General features: G+C 43.7%; 1 protein-coding gene across 2 annotated transcripts in view; it reads right to left on the bottom strand.

Moving 5' to 3' along the window:
• The window catches only part of PCSK2 (proprotein convertase subtilisin/kexin type 2), a 216982-nt gene that overhangs the window by 186590 nt on the left and 14835 nt on the right, over positions 1-15557 (bottom strand). For both annotated transcript variants that reach the window (XR_010935079.1, XM_067707300.1), the window contains exon 2: positions 9801-9905. Coding sequence is in view for 1 of the 2 variants with exons in the window: in XM_067707300.1 (XP_067563401.1) it covers positions 9801-9905 (105 nt within the window). In the remaining variant the exon portion in view is untranslated. The remainder of the gene's footprint in view (positions 1-9800; positions 9906-15557) is intronic.

Raw genomic sequence — 15557 nt, 5'->3', positions numbered from 1 at the left:
GAAGATTTTGGTAGAAAATCCTAAAAGTTTGCCAGCTCACCATTCGAGGGTCATCATCTTGTGAGTTATGAAGATGATACAGAAGCACTTTCTTCTTTCCCTGTTGCTTTCCTCTGCATTAGAGCTTCTTAGAATTCTCCCAAAGACAGTTAAGACTCCCCGGAGATCCCTGGGCTTGCTGGAAGGGTGTCTTCCAGAGTGTCCTTCCTTCTCTTTTGGTACGCGTGGCAGCGTGAGCAGGAGTGATCATTTAAAATATGCTCACAACAACTAGAAAAAGCCTGGCTTACTCCTTAGCAGATTTGCCTGTGCCTTTCTGAATCCATAGTAAACATTTCTCCCCTGCTCCCCACAAAGAGTTAATTATATCACTGGCAGCAGTTCTTTGAGGCAGGAAGCCAGGCACATCTGCAGCGCCCAGAGGAGATACAGAAAGTCCTCCCTGCTGAATAATAAAACAAGCAGATTAGGGCAGATCAGCTTTTCCCACAGGTTAGAGCACCACTGAAGGCATCTCTCCTCTGCTGCCTCTCGCAATACACCTTCCTTTTTCCAGATGCCGTCAAGTCACTCTCAAAATGTGTAACCCATGAAGGTGTACACTTGCTGAGCCAACCTCTTGATGAGGTGTCTAGAAAATGAATTTGGTCACCAGCTGGGATGCTAAGTCAGAAGCTGCTCCACGTGGGTTCTCAGCTTCACCCTTTGGGCTCGAAATGTGGTCAGCGTTGTATGCCTGCAAATTCATGCTTCCCTCTGAGCTAAATGCAATCCCAGGAGCAGGGCAGTGCGGGGGAGCTGGGCTGCCTGCAGAAAGCTGCTGACCCTAGAGGCATGCCAACTCTTCCAGAAAGACCAAGGCTCAGGGCAGAATTTTGGCCCCCATGGTCTCCAGACCCTGGCGTTACTCTCATGATTATGTGATACATCACATGGTAAAAGGGACTTCATAGTTGTAATTAAGGTGACTAATCTGCTAAGACCAAGAGAGGGAGATTATGCTGGGTTATCTAGGTGGGTCCAACAGAGTCACAGGAGCCTTAAGCAGAAGAGGAAGCAGAGAGATGTGAAGCACAGGAATGATTTGATGTGTGTTGTTGGCTTGAGGATGGAGGGAACCACAGGAGATGAAAACACTGCACACCACATTCTTAGAAACATCTTTTATACATGCAACTCCCCACCTCAGAGTCTGTTTCCAGGAAATCCAAGCTAAGATACCATCTTTGTTTACTTCTTTGTAGAGAAATCACACCGCAGGGATAGAGTTCTGAAGTGGGTAAATTGCCAACTATGCACGGTCAAAATGAACTTTGAAAATTTCTTAGGAAGTTAGAAATCAATATACTGTGCCTCAATACATCACAAACGTGCGGCATTTCCTTCCACAGGAACCTGGTCCTGTCCTATTGTTCACACAGCAGACGAACACATTGGCTCGTGCTTAGGAAATATTTTGCATCAAAAGTATTATCTTTAAACGCTGGAGTCTCTCACCCAGAAAGGTGAACTGCTTCTGCTTTGAGTCCGTAGGGAAAGAGGCCGACTGCATTCTCAGATGACTCTACTTATTCACACCACTTCAGGGCATATCCCAGTTGAGCAGAATCGTGAGCAGAAGTGCCCACCTTGCTATTATTTCCCCTCCTTTTTCACTTTTCTATTTATAGATGAGTTCATTGAATTCACATAAATCACATAAGCCAATGATGTAACTTCGTATTTTCCCATTACACTGTTTCTGATTTAGAGAATCCAGTTATTATTTAGTGAGAACAAGGTCTTAAAGAATCACAAGTCCGTAAGCAGTATCAATCCTCATTTAGCTTTTATTTATTTATTTATTTATTTATTTATTTATTTATTTATTTATTTTTGGCTGCATTCGGTCTTCGTTGCAGTGTGCAGGCTTCTCATTGTGGTGGCTTCTCTTGTTGCGAAGCACGGGCTCTAGGCGAGTGGGCTCAGTAGTTGTGGCGCATGGTCTCTAGAGCACAGGCTCAGTAGTTGTGGTGCACGGGCTTAGCTGTTCCGTGGCACGTGGGATCTTCCCGGACCAGGGCTCAAACCCGTGTCCCCTGCATTGGCAGGTGGATTCTTAACCACTGCGCCACCAGAGAAGTCCCTCATTTAGCTTTTTATTTAAATCAGATCTGGTGTTGCGAGGAGTCGTGAGTTTTATTATTTCTTCCCCATCAGTTATGGTCGTGTGACCCCAGAGAAGTCATTTACCCTCTCTGGGTCTATTTTGTCTGAATTATATTTTACAGCTTCAAGGCAAAGCGTTGAATCAATGTTTCCTTTGGAATCGTCCTGCTCTACTGTTCTCTTTGTGCAGAGGAGGAGGGAAATTAATTTATAAAATCTAAGTCAGTGACAGAGCAGCACCATGCAGTGTGAGGACCCCTTACAAACCACAGGATGGTCAGTAAGTCATGAGCCTCCCTAAACTCGCATGTCCTCACCCGTAAACTGGGGATCTGATACCACTTAATTCGCAGGAGATATCTGAGGTTTAATGAGATGATGCCTGCTAAATCCTTAGCACAGGTTGGATGGTAGGATTTGCAGCAAGAGTTCACCTGCCACTGCCGACAGCTTCTTACACCAAGCATCTCCATCTGCCACTCGGCTTGGGGACTTTCTCCAGCATCCTGAGGCTTGTTCAGCCTGTGCACAGGTCAGTTCGGAAGTGCCAGGGATTTAACATCCCAGGTCAGCTCAGAAATGAGAGACAGAGCTAGTAGATTACTCATCGGGCAACCGCCTTCCTTGTGGGACAGCTCTGAAGGGCCCCCAGTGGGACTGAGTCTCAGCTGCCTAAAATGCAGACCTGCTAAAAATCTCACACTCTATTTGCTTTCCTCACTTCCCTCCACCATTTTACTCGTTCTCTTGTGCATCTGAGAATCAACCTCCCAAATAAGTGACCCTCTTCTAAGTTCTTGTCTCAGGGTTTGCTTTTTGCAGGAGCCCAAACTAAGACAACAGCATTCAACAGACACGAACTAGTCTTACAATCGTCATCAAATTAAACTGAGAGGAAGCCCCAGAGAGATCCCCTCTGGCCTCTTCTTACTCAGTGGTCTGGTTCCTGCAGAAATGTCAGAGTGTAATCTTGCTTTCTCCTCACTTATGTGTGGAGGCTCACTAGCTGGCTGGCTGGGCGTTGAGAGGGATAAGCCCAAATGCCCTCCTAATGGATTGCGCTGTACAGGTATTCACTCGCATTTGTAGTTCAGTTTTTGTAAAGCAGCTTTCCTCTTGAACCCTGAGACACACATTCTAAAAGCGTGTGTTTGTTGCTGCTGGATTCTTGAGGAGAGGAAATAAGGTGGAGAGAAGCAGGGAGGGAAACCAGAGGGAAAAGGGAAGAAATGATGCTAAACTTTGCTATGCACTCCTTATGGAGTGATTTGCCTCTTCAAGGTAGGCAATGTGGTTCCCTTTTTTATGATAGAAAATTGAGTTGTTAACAGAACAGGAAAGGTCCAGGTCACTGAAGGGGTCACATGACAACTGTTGGGAGGTGGGTTTGGGGCCGAGTCGCACCTTATAATTTTTTTTTAAATGTTTCCTGTGCCTCTGTCTCTCCTTCTCTATCTTATTCTGCGCTCTCTGGCATCAACATCACTTTATTTCTGCTCCATATGTCCCCAGTTTATTTCTCTGTTTGCAAAAGACATGCCAGATGCACCCATGAACCCTTGTTATCCCACGGAGGAGTCTCTCTTGGGAATTCCGGGTAATCTGTGCCTCTAAGGCCCCAAGAGTTAAGGGAATTTCATTCCACTTTCAAACCCCACCATTGGCCAACTCTATACTTGCACCGCTTTATTCATGGACCATCGAGCTCTTATGATCGTGCATCATGGACAGTCTTTTCCCCGTGAGAATCCCAATTCCAAATAGGTTGTTCCCTTGTCTGACCAAGAGACCTAAATCCAGGTTGGAAAAGATGGTCACCATTGTTGGGGACCCGAACTGCTGTTTTGGGCTTTCAAATTCATGTGTGACTCAGGCACACGTCAACCTCTTTGTTACCTCCATTTCAAGATGGAATAGCATCTGTTGGTCCAACTCATGCTACAAGGAAAGGAGAAGACGAAGAAAAGGCAGCCACGAATGCCCTCTGGAATAAAAGCTCTACAGAAATTCAAAATACTATTGTCTTTGCTATACGATTTATAATAAACTCACCATGTCTGTGTTTCTAAATAAGTAAAATATAATTAAATCTATCGGCTTTCTTTTTTTCCCTAAAGAAGACATTCAGAAGATAAATTAGGGGATTTCTATACATTTCTTAGAGCAGTATCTCAAAACCTCAAACCTCACCATTTTAGAGTTAAGTATGAGACTAAAACACAATCTATTAGGGCTTCCCTGGTGGCGCAGGGGTTGAGAGTCTGCCTGCCAAAGCAGGGGACACGGGTTTGTTCCCCGGTCTGGGAAGAGAAACAAAACCTTTTAATAAGGTATAAAAATCAAAACCAACCAAACAAACCAACCTATTTTTTTGGAGGGGGGACTTATAAATTTTTTTTTATTAAAGGCACTAAAATGATCTAATTTCTATTTTTACCAGTCCCGCAGGCTGAGACTCTCATACGTCACTGTGACGTAAGGAGAGGACACACCCACTGGAGGAAGGTTTGGTCAAAACCAAAACAAAAAGTGAGGGAAGGCGTTTTTCTCCACGACATTTTCTATTTGAAAGTAGATTTTCCAGAACATAATTGTGTTTTTTCTTCTCTGCTCCAAATTTTAATCGAAGTACAGTCAGCCCTCCGTATCCGCAGACGTGGAACCCGCGGATACGGAGGGCCAACTTCGCAATGCCATTTACATAAGGGACTGGAGCATCTGCGATTTTGGTATTCGCGGGGGTCCAGGAACCAATTCTCTGTGGAAACTGAGGGACGACTGTGATCAAACAGTTATCTAATATTAATCCAAGGGAGGACACAATACATCAAGTGGGTTGTCCTTATCATTACAAATTACTGTGACTGATGTTAGGTATTTGAAAACGATTGGAAGCTAAGAGCTTAGCGATTATGACAAAATTTCATGTAACTTGTGGAGGAAGAAGGTAAATGAATTTCTTTGCTTGTTTGAACTGCTGAAGGACCCAAAGCAATTACAAGCCATTCCCAGCTTCTGTCAACCACCTGAGTTTCAGCTATGATAATGAATCCATTAAAAAAATGATATCAATTATTGTATTATTAAGTCCCATGGACAAAGGAAGCCTGATTCACTCATTATTCAGATTTTCACAAACAGATCACACCAGTCATGTCCAGTTAGTTTTAAAGAATAGGCAAAATTCTTTTTTGTTTAGATTGTATCGTTCTGTGAGATTTTTGAAGACTGTCCAGTGAAGCTAACTTTTGTGGGTTTTTGGAGCGCCCTGAAAACTCACAAATACCCTCAGAATAGACCTTTAAAGGACAAAAGTGAATCACTATGTGATCATATGCTGATACCTATGGTCATAAGACATGTGAATACACCTGGATGAGGAAGAAGCCAGGAAGATACAGCTCCTGTGTACAGAACACAGAGGAAACATGAAACATTCTTTGAGACCGGGGAACTGAGAAAAGGTTTCAGTGGACCGATAGGAGTTTCTGACTCGAAACGGGTGTAAAAATGATCCCAAGCGATATGGGAACATATGTATATGTATAACTGATTCACTTTGTTGTAAAGCAGAAACTAACACACCATTGTAAAGCAATTATACTCCAATAAAGATGTTTAAAAAAAATGATTCCAAGGGATAATTGGATCGTCTAGTAGCATTGCTGAGAAAAGGAAATAAACGTTTGTAATTCTTGAATCAAATATAACTTCTCACAACAAATGACGTTCAGGTTATTTTTTGTTAAATTATCTGGCTTCCATATAACTGGTGGGTGTTATTGAACGATGTGAGTCTTTATGTCTCTGAACGTATTTCATTTCAATGCTCTCTATGTCAGATGAGCAGATATGATTCAACAGGACTGTGAAACAAATGTCTTAAATAAATCTATTCCCCAGCAGCTTTTCAAGAACTTGTAGAACGTATGCGGTTTGATGTGTACACTGTGGACCACAGTTAGGTTTGACTTTAAGATCTGTTGATGCTGCTCTTAGCTAAAGTTTCACAAATGTCACAGAGGTTTTGAACATGGATTATTTTTCTTGACCTTGATGCTGAGAAAGAATTTTTGGTTTTATTATTTCATTTCAGCTTTGGATTTATTTATTACATCTTCAAATTATTTTAGCTATCCACACACTTTCCAAACATGTTCTTGCTACGGTGGTTGCACTGTGACTTTGAATATGATCAGAAACACAGAGTGACTTTGGAAATTAAAAACTGGTTCCTCATAGGATTTTCAGTGACAAGACTTGAAAATGATGAAATGAATTGGGTTTTTACCCACAATTAAGAATGTATTTAAAGGAAGCGTTAGAAAGAAGGCTATACTTCTGTTTACTAGTGGATGCACATTTTAGAATAGCGGTGAAAACATAAGATGAGATGAACAATATTATTTCATAGATTAAAGCTCTGAAAAAAATCATTAACCATCCATCTATTCGTTCGACAGTCACTTTTTGAGCATCTACTGTGTGCTCAGAGCTGCACTATACAAAGATACCCAGAAATAAAAAAGACACAGTTTTTGCTTTTTAGCATCTAAATGATGTTACACGGCATTATTCTAGGCTTTTTAGCAGAAAGAAATGGAAAGGCAAGAGAATACCTTTAAGACAGTCTGCACCAGAATCTTTTTCTTAGCTATTGCCCTAAATATTGATGAACAAATATAAAGATATTGAAAGCAGCCCTGTATTGGCCTGGACAAAAAGTCCATGTGATCCCTTTCTAGTCTTTTTCTTCTTTTCCTTAAACATAAAAGTTAGTCGTGAAATGAGGGACAAACATCCTTGAAATTTCTGTTCTGAAGCCAAAACAAAACCAAAAGTAAGCTTAGTCCTCTATCTTTTTCTTCTCTATTTGTTGGGTTGATAGGAGATCTTGGTAATTTCTTTGGCTAAAAAGCTACCTAGGTAGATTGAGCCCCGAGAGTCTATAGAAGCTGAAACCCTCCCGGACTTATGTACGTGGCTCCTTGGGCTCTGTATTGTCGTTCACAAGCCAGGGGACAGCTAGTGAGAGAGGCCAGGAAGTAATGCAGAGACAGGGGCAGAAGGAAGCTGGGGCTGCGAGCATGATTAAAGCTGATAAGCCTAGGAGACAACATGTTTCAGAGGAGGATAAAACAACTTGCTCTTAAGATCTCGATTCATGAAAACTAACTAGCAACGTCTGTGCAAGAGACAAAGGATCCTTTTCAACTACCTGATCCTTCCCCTTTCCTCTCTATATGTCTATTTACTTCTCTTTTTGAAACCTGTTTGAATGTGCTTGGGTAACCCCACGTTGAGGTATCCTAACTCGACATATTTGCCCTTAGTTTAAGGTCTAGAAACCCACAGGGCTTCCAGAATCTTCATAACACTGCTGTTGTACGGTTCATCATCAATGCTTTTTGTTTAAGAGCAGCCACCCGATTCCTGTCAGCCGATGCCAAAATTAGGTGACCACAAGAACACCCTGCAAGAAAGACTGAGGCCTTAATCTAATGTGTTTTTTGGAACAAGGCAGTCATTACTAGCAGGGCTTTTTGTTTCTTGGGGTTTTTTTTTCATTTTGCAAAGAATTATGAGGTTTTATGCTTTATTTCTTTTCCTAAAATGGTTTTATTATTGACAGCAGCCCTGACATTTAACCTTGATGAGAAGGCAGATAAAAGGTACGGGAGATTTACGACCTTAGTTTTGCTGCTCTCTTCTCTTGGTCTTTGTGGGCAGGTACATGGATACCCCCACCAGGTAGAGGCAGATGGCTACCGGGACCTTATAATGGGCAATGGGGACTGGATGCTCCTTTTGGTTAAAATAGATACTATTTTGAGGAGAAAGACAAATGATTAGAATCACCAATACATGATTTCCTTCCTTATTATCCATCCCATCTTTCCTTCTCTTTCGTAAACACCACTCTACACTTCAAGAATCAGCATTTCAAAGATCATTTCAAGTAAGTGCAAAAATAAGAAAATCTTAATCTAATGGGCCTGGGGAGTCTCTCTGAACCAAACAATGGCTTCTTAGTTTCACTGTTCCTTGGTTCTCTTTCCCTATCCAAGCCTTTTAAGCACCACTTTCCTTCTGCCTCAATTTCTTTTATGTGCTTCTCTGAATGATCTCGGGGCAATGTGTTTAATTGTGGAAGAAAAGAAACCAAAGGAACTTTTAAGAATTATATAAATAAAAGTAAAAAAATTGGCCATAAAGGGTAAGATCATGGGGCAGGTAGGAAGCACAGGGAAAACCAGTGTCACTTGCCCCAGAGTGGTCATTGTCTGCTGGTACCCACTCTGGGTCCACAGGTGAAACAGGCAGCATCCCTGTCCAGGGCTTCTCAAGGGCATCCCCAGACACTGAACTGATACAGCCAGGCCAAGGCTGTGATGACAGAAAGGAGAGCTCCTCCCTTAGGTAATGGTGCCAACTTCTACAACAGACCCTTTACTAATGCTGGGCATGGGCTGACAGCACCGGCAGCTTGGATCTTACTGCAAAAGCAAAGATAAAGTGGCTTCTCAGAGCAGTATTTTCACTCTAGAGAATGCGGGATCCCCTGGGTTGAGGAGTTAAAGGAAAATTGCCTGTGGCCTGTCAGTTGGTGATCTGCGGGGGAGTCTGTTTCATCTGCGTTCCTAATTAAAGGCCACATTAAACCCAGTCAAACGTTCACATGAAAAGCCCCACATGAATGATTCCGGATTCCATCAGCTCCAAAGGAGCCTCATGTTAAACCTCTAACTCAAACGTCTGACCCTCTTCACATCCACTGTCACCCAAGTCCTGGGGAAGAGGGTATGAAGCCTTCAGTGTACAGAGAGCAAACTGCCTGGGTTATTCATTTCCCTCTTGGTGAATTGCATATGAGAAATCAGAATCTCCCAGTTGAATGAGTGTGGGGAGGGCAGAGGAGGTGGGGACAGTCAGGATTCAACGACGCCCAAAGTTCTTATTCTGAGAAAACAGGAAGTGGGAACACTGGAAAAGGAGCTGCTTTATGGCCAAGATGATAAGTTTGGTTACAAGAAAGTTGAATTTAGGTTTCTGAGGGGAAAGGGAGTAGAAAATGAGAGCTGCTGAAGGTAAAGATTGGAGGTAAAAGTGGGGGTCATGAGCATCCAGAAGACATGGGGCACGCGGTGACTTAGAAAGAACAGTGTGGGAAGAGGGGCTGAGCAGGTCTTGTGGCTTCAGTCATGCTTGGACACGGAGAAGCCCACTGCCTATTGTGAGCTGATCGCTCACTGGCCATATGGGGCATGGCAGTCTCCTCAGAGTATGTGGATTCACCAGTAGAAACCGTCCATAAAATGACTTATTAAACTGCTTGGTGTCTTCCCATCCTTCGCAGGCCAAAGCATGTCCCCGGTTAACCAGCAGTCCTCACGCGGTAATGCAGGAGAAAAAGCCAGAAAAGAGGTGGTACTCCTGTTTACACCCCCACCTCTGGCCGATCGAGGGTTTAATTATTACGCGTAAGACAGAGGAGCAGAGTCAGAGTCCCCAGGACCACTCTGCAAGGGATCCATTTGGCCTACACGTCAAGTGCCTTAACTTCAAAATTCCTGCCTGCTCCCTTGTACACCCCCACAATGGGCTCATTTGCGGCAGCAGAGGTTAGAAGGCAGGTTTCCAGGAAAACTCACCCTGGGGTCTCTCTCCAGCTGATGATGATGGGGCAGGCTGCGTCTCCTCTTGGCCTTTGCCAGGCCATTGTGATAAAAATGATACAGGCCTTCAGCAAAGGGGAGCTGTGGAGAATCAAACAGACACAGGCGTGGTTAGCTTCTGGTGGCGCCCTAGAACAGGGACCCCAGAGCTGGGGTGCATGCCGGGGCTCCCTGGGATGGGAATGTATGTGAGAAAACCCCTGCTAACCCCCTATCAGACTTGGCGCTCTGGTTCCCTGTCACTGTTCTCCTCCCCATTTCCCTACCTTTTCTTATGTAATGCCGTTCACCTCCCCTCCCCACAAACCTTCTATTCTTTCCTCCATTACTTTAGTTTTTAATCCATCTTTTAATCTTCTCTTCTCCTCCATGGAGCCTTCCCTTTATATTCATCCCCACACCAAGTTCTCCATTCTCTTCTCTTAGGTATCACAAGAAGAGAAAACTACAGACCATTACCCATTAAATGGGCCCCATGTGGACCACAGCAGGCCATCCACACTGTACCCTGTATGCATCTTTGATCCCAAGTCCATGAACATAATAAAATGGTTGTTGTTTATACTAAGAAGTTTTGGGTTGGTTTGTTACTCAGCCATGGATAACAGGAATAAATAGCTAGCTGAAAAAAATGTTTTATTCCTTCATTTTTTTAGGACTGTGCAGACTCGGAACTCTACAATAATATTGGCTCTGTCAGCTGGTGACACCAGCCAGGAGCAGCCCAGATAAGGGCCCTTGAGGGACATTCCTGGCAAAGGAGGAGGGGGCCTGAGGCCAGAGAAGCAGATACTAGATGAACTTCAAGGGCACAGCAAGTTTGGCCAGGGGTCTGGTGTGCAAGTGAAAATCTTTTAGAACACTGTAGCATTTGTGATTTTGTTCCTGTTCATTAAAAACCACATTCTTCAGGGAGAATTAAACATAAATATTTCATGTGCATTTTTCCAGGCTCAGTGATTCTTGAATGTTTTCTCTACTTAACCCTGCTGCTGTACTCAGGGTAATGATAAGACTTGATCAAAAAGGTGCAGGGGTGGAGGGAGAAGGAAAGAAAATGTAAGTGTGCTTATCTTTTGCTCTCCAAAGACTTGTGCTTATGACCACTGTCAGGTGGTGTGAACTTGGAGTTTTACTTCCTATTCTGGAGGGCATGAAGCATCTGAGAATTTTTAACACAAGAAAGGAAATTTGGGGCTATAGAGCACCAGTGAGCTTTGGAGGGACATTGTTCTGGCTCTGTTTTACTGATTTTTTTTAAAAAATTAAATTTGAATAGAGGCAAATGGAAAACTCTTTCTTACAGTGGAATTCCAATTAACAAAAGTAGAAGTAATGAACAGAAATTGAATATCACCATTTGGAAACACCATAAATAATTGTGACTGGCAAGCGTCACCAAAGGATGCTAAAATTAGTGGGGGAAATATAATGATAAACAAAGAGAAATAATACTTTACAGTGGAGAAACCTGGCAGAGATGTCCTTAACCAAGTGATGTAAGTTAACCTCACTACGGATGAAACATATCAAAATCATGTGCCTCATGATACAATGCACTGAGAAGGAGACATCACTTACATAATTTCCTTGCCAGAAATACATAACCTGTATGCAGTCAGGAGGAAACATCAGGCAAACCCATAACTGGCTAGTACCCTTCAAAACCTTCAAGATCATAAAAGACAAATAAGGACTGCAGAAATTTTTGAAACCAGAGGAGACGAGGGAGACAGGACAGTTAAATGTAACACATATCTTGGATTGGATCCTGGATCAGAAAAGAAGGACATTAGTGGAACACTTGGAAAACTGTGAACGAAATCTGTAGATTAATTAATAGTGTTATATCAATGTTTTTCCTGGCTTTGATAAATTGTACTATGGTTTTGTCAGACGTTAACTTTGGGAAAGCTGGATAAAGGGTATATGGGAACTTTGTTGCCATTTTAAAAAGAGTAATTTTTTTATTGTGGTAAAATATACAGAATATAAAAATGTTTTCATTTTAAAGTTTTATGTGTACAGTTTAGCGACTTTAAGTACATCTCCATTATTGAGCAGCCAACACTGCTATCGATATCCAGAACTCTTTTGATCCTACACGTTCAACTCTACATTCATTAAATGATAACTTCCTATTCTCCCCTCCCCTCAGCCCCTGGCCACCGCCATTCTACCTTCTGTCTCTAAGAATATTACTACTCTGGGACCTCATATGAGTGGAATCATAAAATATTCATCCTTTTGTGACTGGATTATTTCACTCAGCTGAATATCTTCAAGGTTCGTCCATGTGAAGCACTGTCAGAACTCCCTTCCTTTTTAAGGTTGAATAATATTCCACTGTATGTATGTACCACATTTTGTTTATCTATTCACCAGACGATGGACACTTGGGTTGCTTCCACCTCTTAGCTATCGTGAATTATGCTGCTATGAACATGGGTGAACCTGTGTGCAATTTTTGCCAACTTCTTAAGTCTAAAATTATTCCCAAATTGAAAGTTTTTAAAATGTAAAAATACTTTTAAAATTAAATTTGAATGCCCTTAAGAGGGCCATATATTTAAAAATCTCAAGCCGGAGGTCCCACCACTTCCCTTTGTCACATACTGAAGTCACTTCACATGGTTATGCTAACTGAAGGCAGTTGAATGGCACCCCTGGCTTGGTCTAAGTGCCTCATTTCATAGAGAAAGACACTGTGGCTCAGGGAGGGGCAGGACTTGCCCAGTCAAGAGGGAGCTCTCAACGGAAATCCTTGGTCTCCTTGACTGTAACTCCAGACACTTCCCACCCACCGCTTCCGTTGCTGTCTCACTCTATGTCCCGTCCCCCTTGATAATCCTGGCTATGAATCCAACAGATTGCAGGCTGGAATTCCTGACAAGGAGGAGTGCGACTCAGGGACAGCCAGGCTGGTGAGTGACCCTCTGGGGTGTACTTGGGACCCACGACCCGGGATTCTTTGATTAGAAGCACTGTCTTGGCTATGGAAGAAATGGAGTTAATTGGTCTCATAGAGCTGAAATTGGAAACTCAGGCAATAAACAGGTAAACTGACTGACCACAGAAGATTAACCTGCAGGCATTGGTTATTTTTCTGAGCCCTTTTTGCCTTTTGTCTTTGGAGTGTAGACCCCAAATCCACTGCCCTCTGAGCCTCTGAGAAGCAACTGTCTGGGGAGATCATGTGCAAAAGCACAAGCTCATCACGGGCAGGGAAAGACAGATGCCGTGTGCCTTACAGTAGTGCAAGGTGCCTGCTGCCCACACAGACCTCCGTGAAGAAATGCTTGTGCCTTCCTCTGTTTCTTAAGTAGAATGCTGATCTTCCAAATAGAAAAGACATATTAAAAGCAATCTTAGGTCCCCAAACCCTCACCTGTGTCCCAGTAAGAAACCTCTCATATATTTCAACACAGTATATTCTCAAATGTTTCCTTCATTTAAACACACACACACACACACACACACACACAAACACACACCCTTCTTTTCTTTTACACCATCACCTTTGTGTCTTAAGGCAAAATACACATGGTTCCAGAAAGAAGGAGAAAAACAGAAGTGAAAGAAGAATTCACAGCAAATTGTCAGCTTGAAGGTTCAGGCTGGGTGACAGTATAATAACGTTGCTAACTCAGACTTGCAGTTTTTAGAAATTCTCATTATGCCGCGAAATTTTATGGATCCCAGCAACGCTTCTCATTGCCTCTCTTCTGTCCCGCCTGCCTCCTTCTCCCACTGATAACCATGGCTCCAAGCTAAAGCTCCTCTCTGAACCCACACACTGGCTTTCCTCATCAGCCAGGAACTCCAGGGAACTGGCTGCCGATTGTGAACAGATAATAAGGCGTGTTAAGTCCTCTTGGAGCCCACTGCCCACCTTCCTTTAGACCAGAGTTCTTTCCCTCAGGCAACCCCTGGACGCTGGTCTGCGAACACTGTCTCCACCCCAAATTCTGTGCTTCTATGCATCTGCTTGTTTCAGGAATGACCACTGCTTCTCACAGATTCTCAGATGGGTCCAGAGCCCCCAAGCAGTTAGGACTCTGGCTCAGACCCATCACTCTTCCTTTAGCGGCTTTGTCCATTGCGTTGATTTTCATGATGCCCAGTCATGTTTATTTGGGAGTCTAGTTTGGTAGAACAATGGACTTCATTCCACATAGGAAGAAATTTATAATTTTATTTTCAAGGGGAGCTGCTGTCAAGAGGTTCAAGGAATAAAAACCGGGAAACAAAATAATACATCAAGGATAGAAAACTGGTTCAGCTGATAACTGCTTGTCAATTTCATTTAGGGGTCCTGCATTTTACAGGGAGGGCTAGGCTCTGCATTTTACTGACATTTCCTGAGACCATTCTTAATTTCCCCGGATTGCATGCAATCTCTTACGGGTGGGGGACTGCACTTTGCAATAAGGATGAGGGAGAAAGGGAACTGGGTGGAGGGGGGTGGGGGTCCCAGGCTCTGCCCTACTGGTACTTATAGGCCAATGAGGAAACACACGGGAAAACTACATTGTGCAATTGACAGAAACGTATAATATTATAGAAAGAAAGAAGGATAGAAATAAGGAGATAGCAGCTGTGCATTAGACAAGAGAAGGTAAGGAAAGGGGAGAAGGAGAGAGGAAGGGGGACCCTGAGAACTTCTGGGGGAGAGGCAGTGTCAGCTGGTGAGGTTGAGATAGCATTAAAAGGTTCCCACTCAGCCCCATCCTAACTTCAATCTGTGTGTGTGTGTGTGTGTGTGTGTGTGTGTGTGTGTGTGTGTGTGTGTGTGTGTGTGTATGAAATACTAGCACGAAAGTCCAGTTATCTCTGGGGGGATGGGGGTGGGTAACACCCTAAGCCACGGTCAGCTAAATGCCTCACTGAGATTTGCTGACAGGATAGAGGTTCCTAGGGCCAGAAAGGAAGAGAGAATTGAGAGAGGAAGGAGAGGGGCACCGAAGGCATAGTCCTGCTTATGTTACAACCATGCTTCAGCCTGAACAAGCTCTTGTTTACAGGTTCTCAATGCTCACCTGTACTGAGTTACATCTTAACCCCAACCAAAGTTCCTCCTCCTTAAAGTTTGGACCTAGGATCACACATCTCAGCTATTTGAATACTCTCACCTCTTTCTGTCTTGCTTTGAAAAAGGGTCTGGAGAGGGGCTTCCCTGGTGGCGCAGTGGTTGAGAGTCCGCCTGCTGATGCAGGGGACGCGGGTTTGTGCCCCGTCCGGGAAGATCCCACATGCCGCAGAGCGGCTGGGCCCGTGAGCCGTGGCAGCTGAGCCTGCGCGTCCGGAGCCTGTGCTCCGCAAGGGGAGAGGCCACAACAGTGAGAGGCCCGCGTACCGCAAAAAAAAAAAAAAAGGTCTGGAGAATAACAGGGAAAGAACACCTCCTCTCCTGCACAAGACTCTTCCTTTCTCTTCTGCCTCCACAGGACCAACATTAATTGCCTCTGTTGTCAGGCTCTTAGGTGACTCACAAAGAAGCTCAGAGAACATGATTAGTGACTGAGAGTTGGAGAGATAAGCAAACCCATGGAGGTAGTCTGCGGCTCTGGTGGCTGAGGAGCCGCAGGGGTCCTCATTAAGGTTCTCTAGCCTTGGAGAAAGCCTCTCAGGCACTTGAGTTTCATTCCTGTCTCACCACGATAATGTGTGCTACAAACCACCAAAAATCTTAGCAGCTCCAAACAGAAACCGATTATTTAGCTCACGATCTCC

The sequence above is a fragment of the Pseudorca crassidens genome, chromosome 15 (assembly GCF_039906515.1).
Source record: "Pseudorca crassidens isolate mPseCra1 chromosome 15, mPseCra1.hap1, whole genome shotgun sequence".
NCBI lineage: Eukaryota > Metazoa > Chordata > Mammalia > Artiodactyla > Delphinidae > Pseudorca > Pseudorca crassidens.
This window is presented reverse-complemented; position numbering and strand designations above follow the sequence as displayed.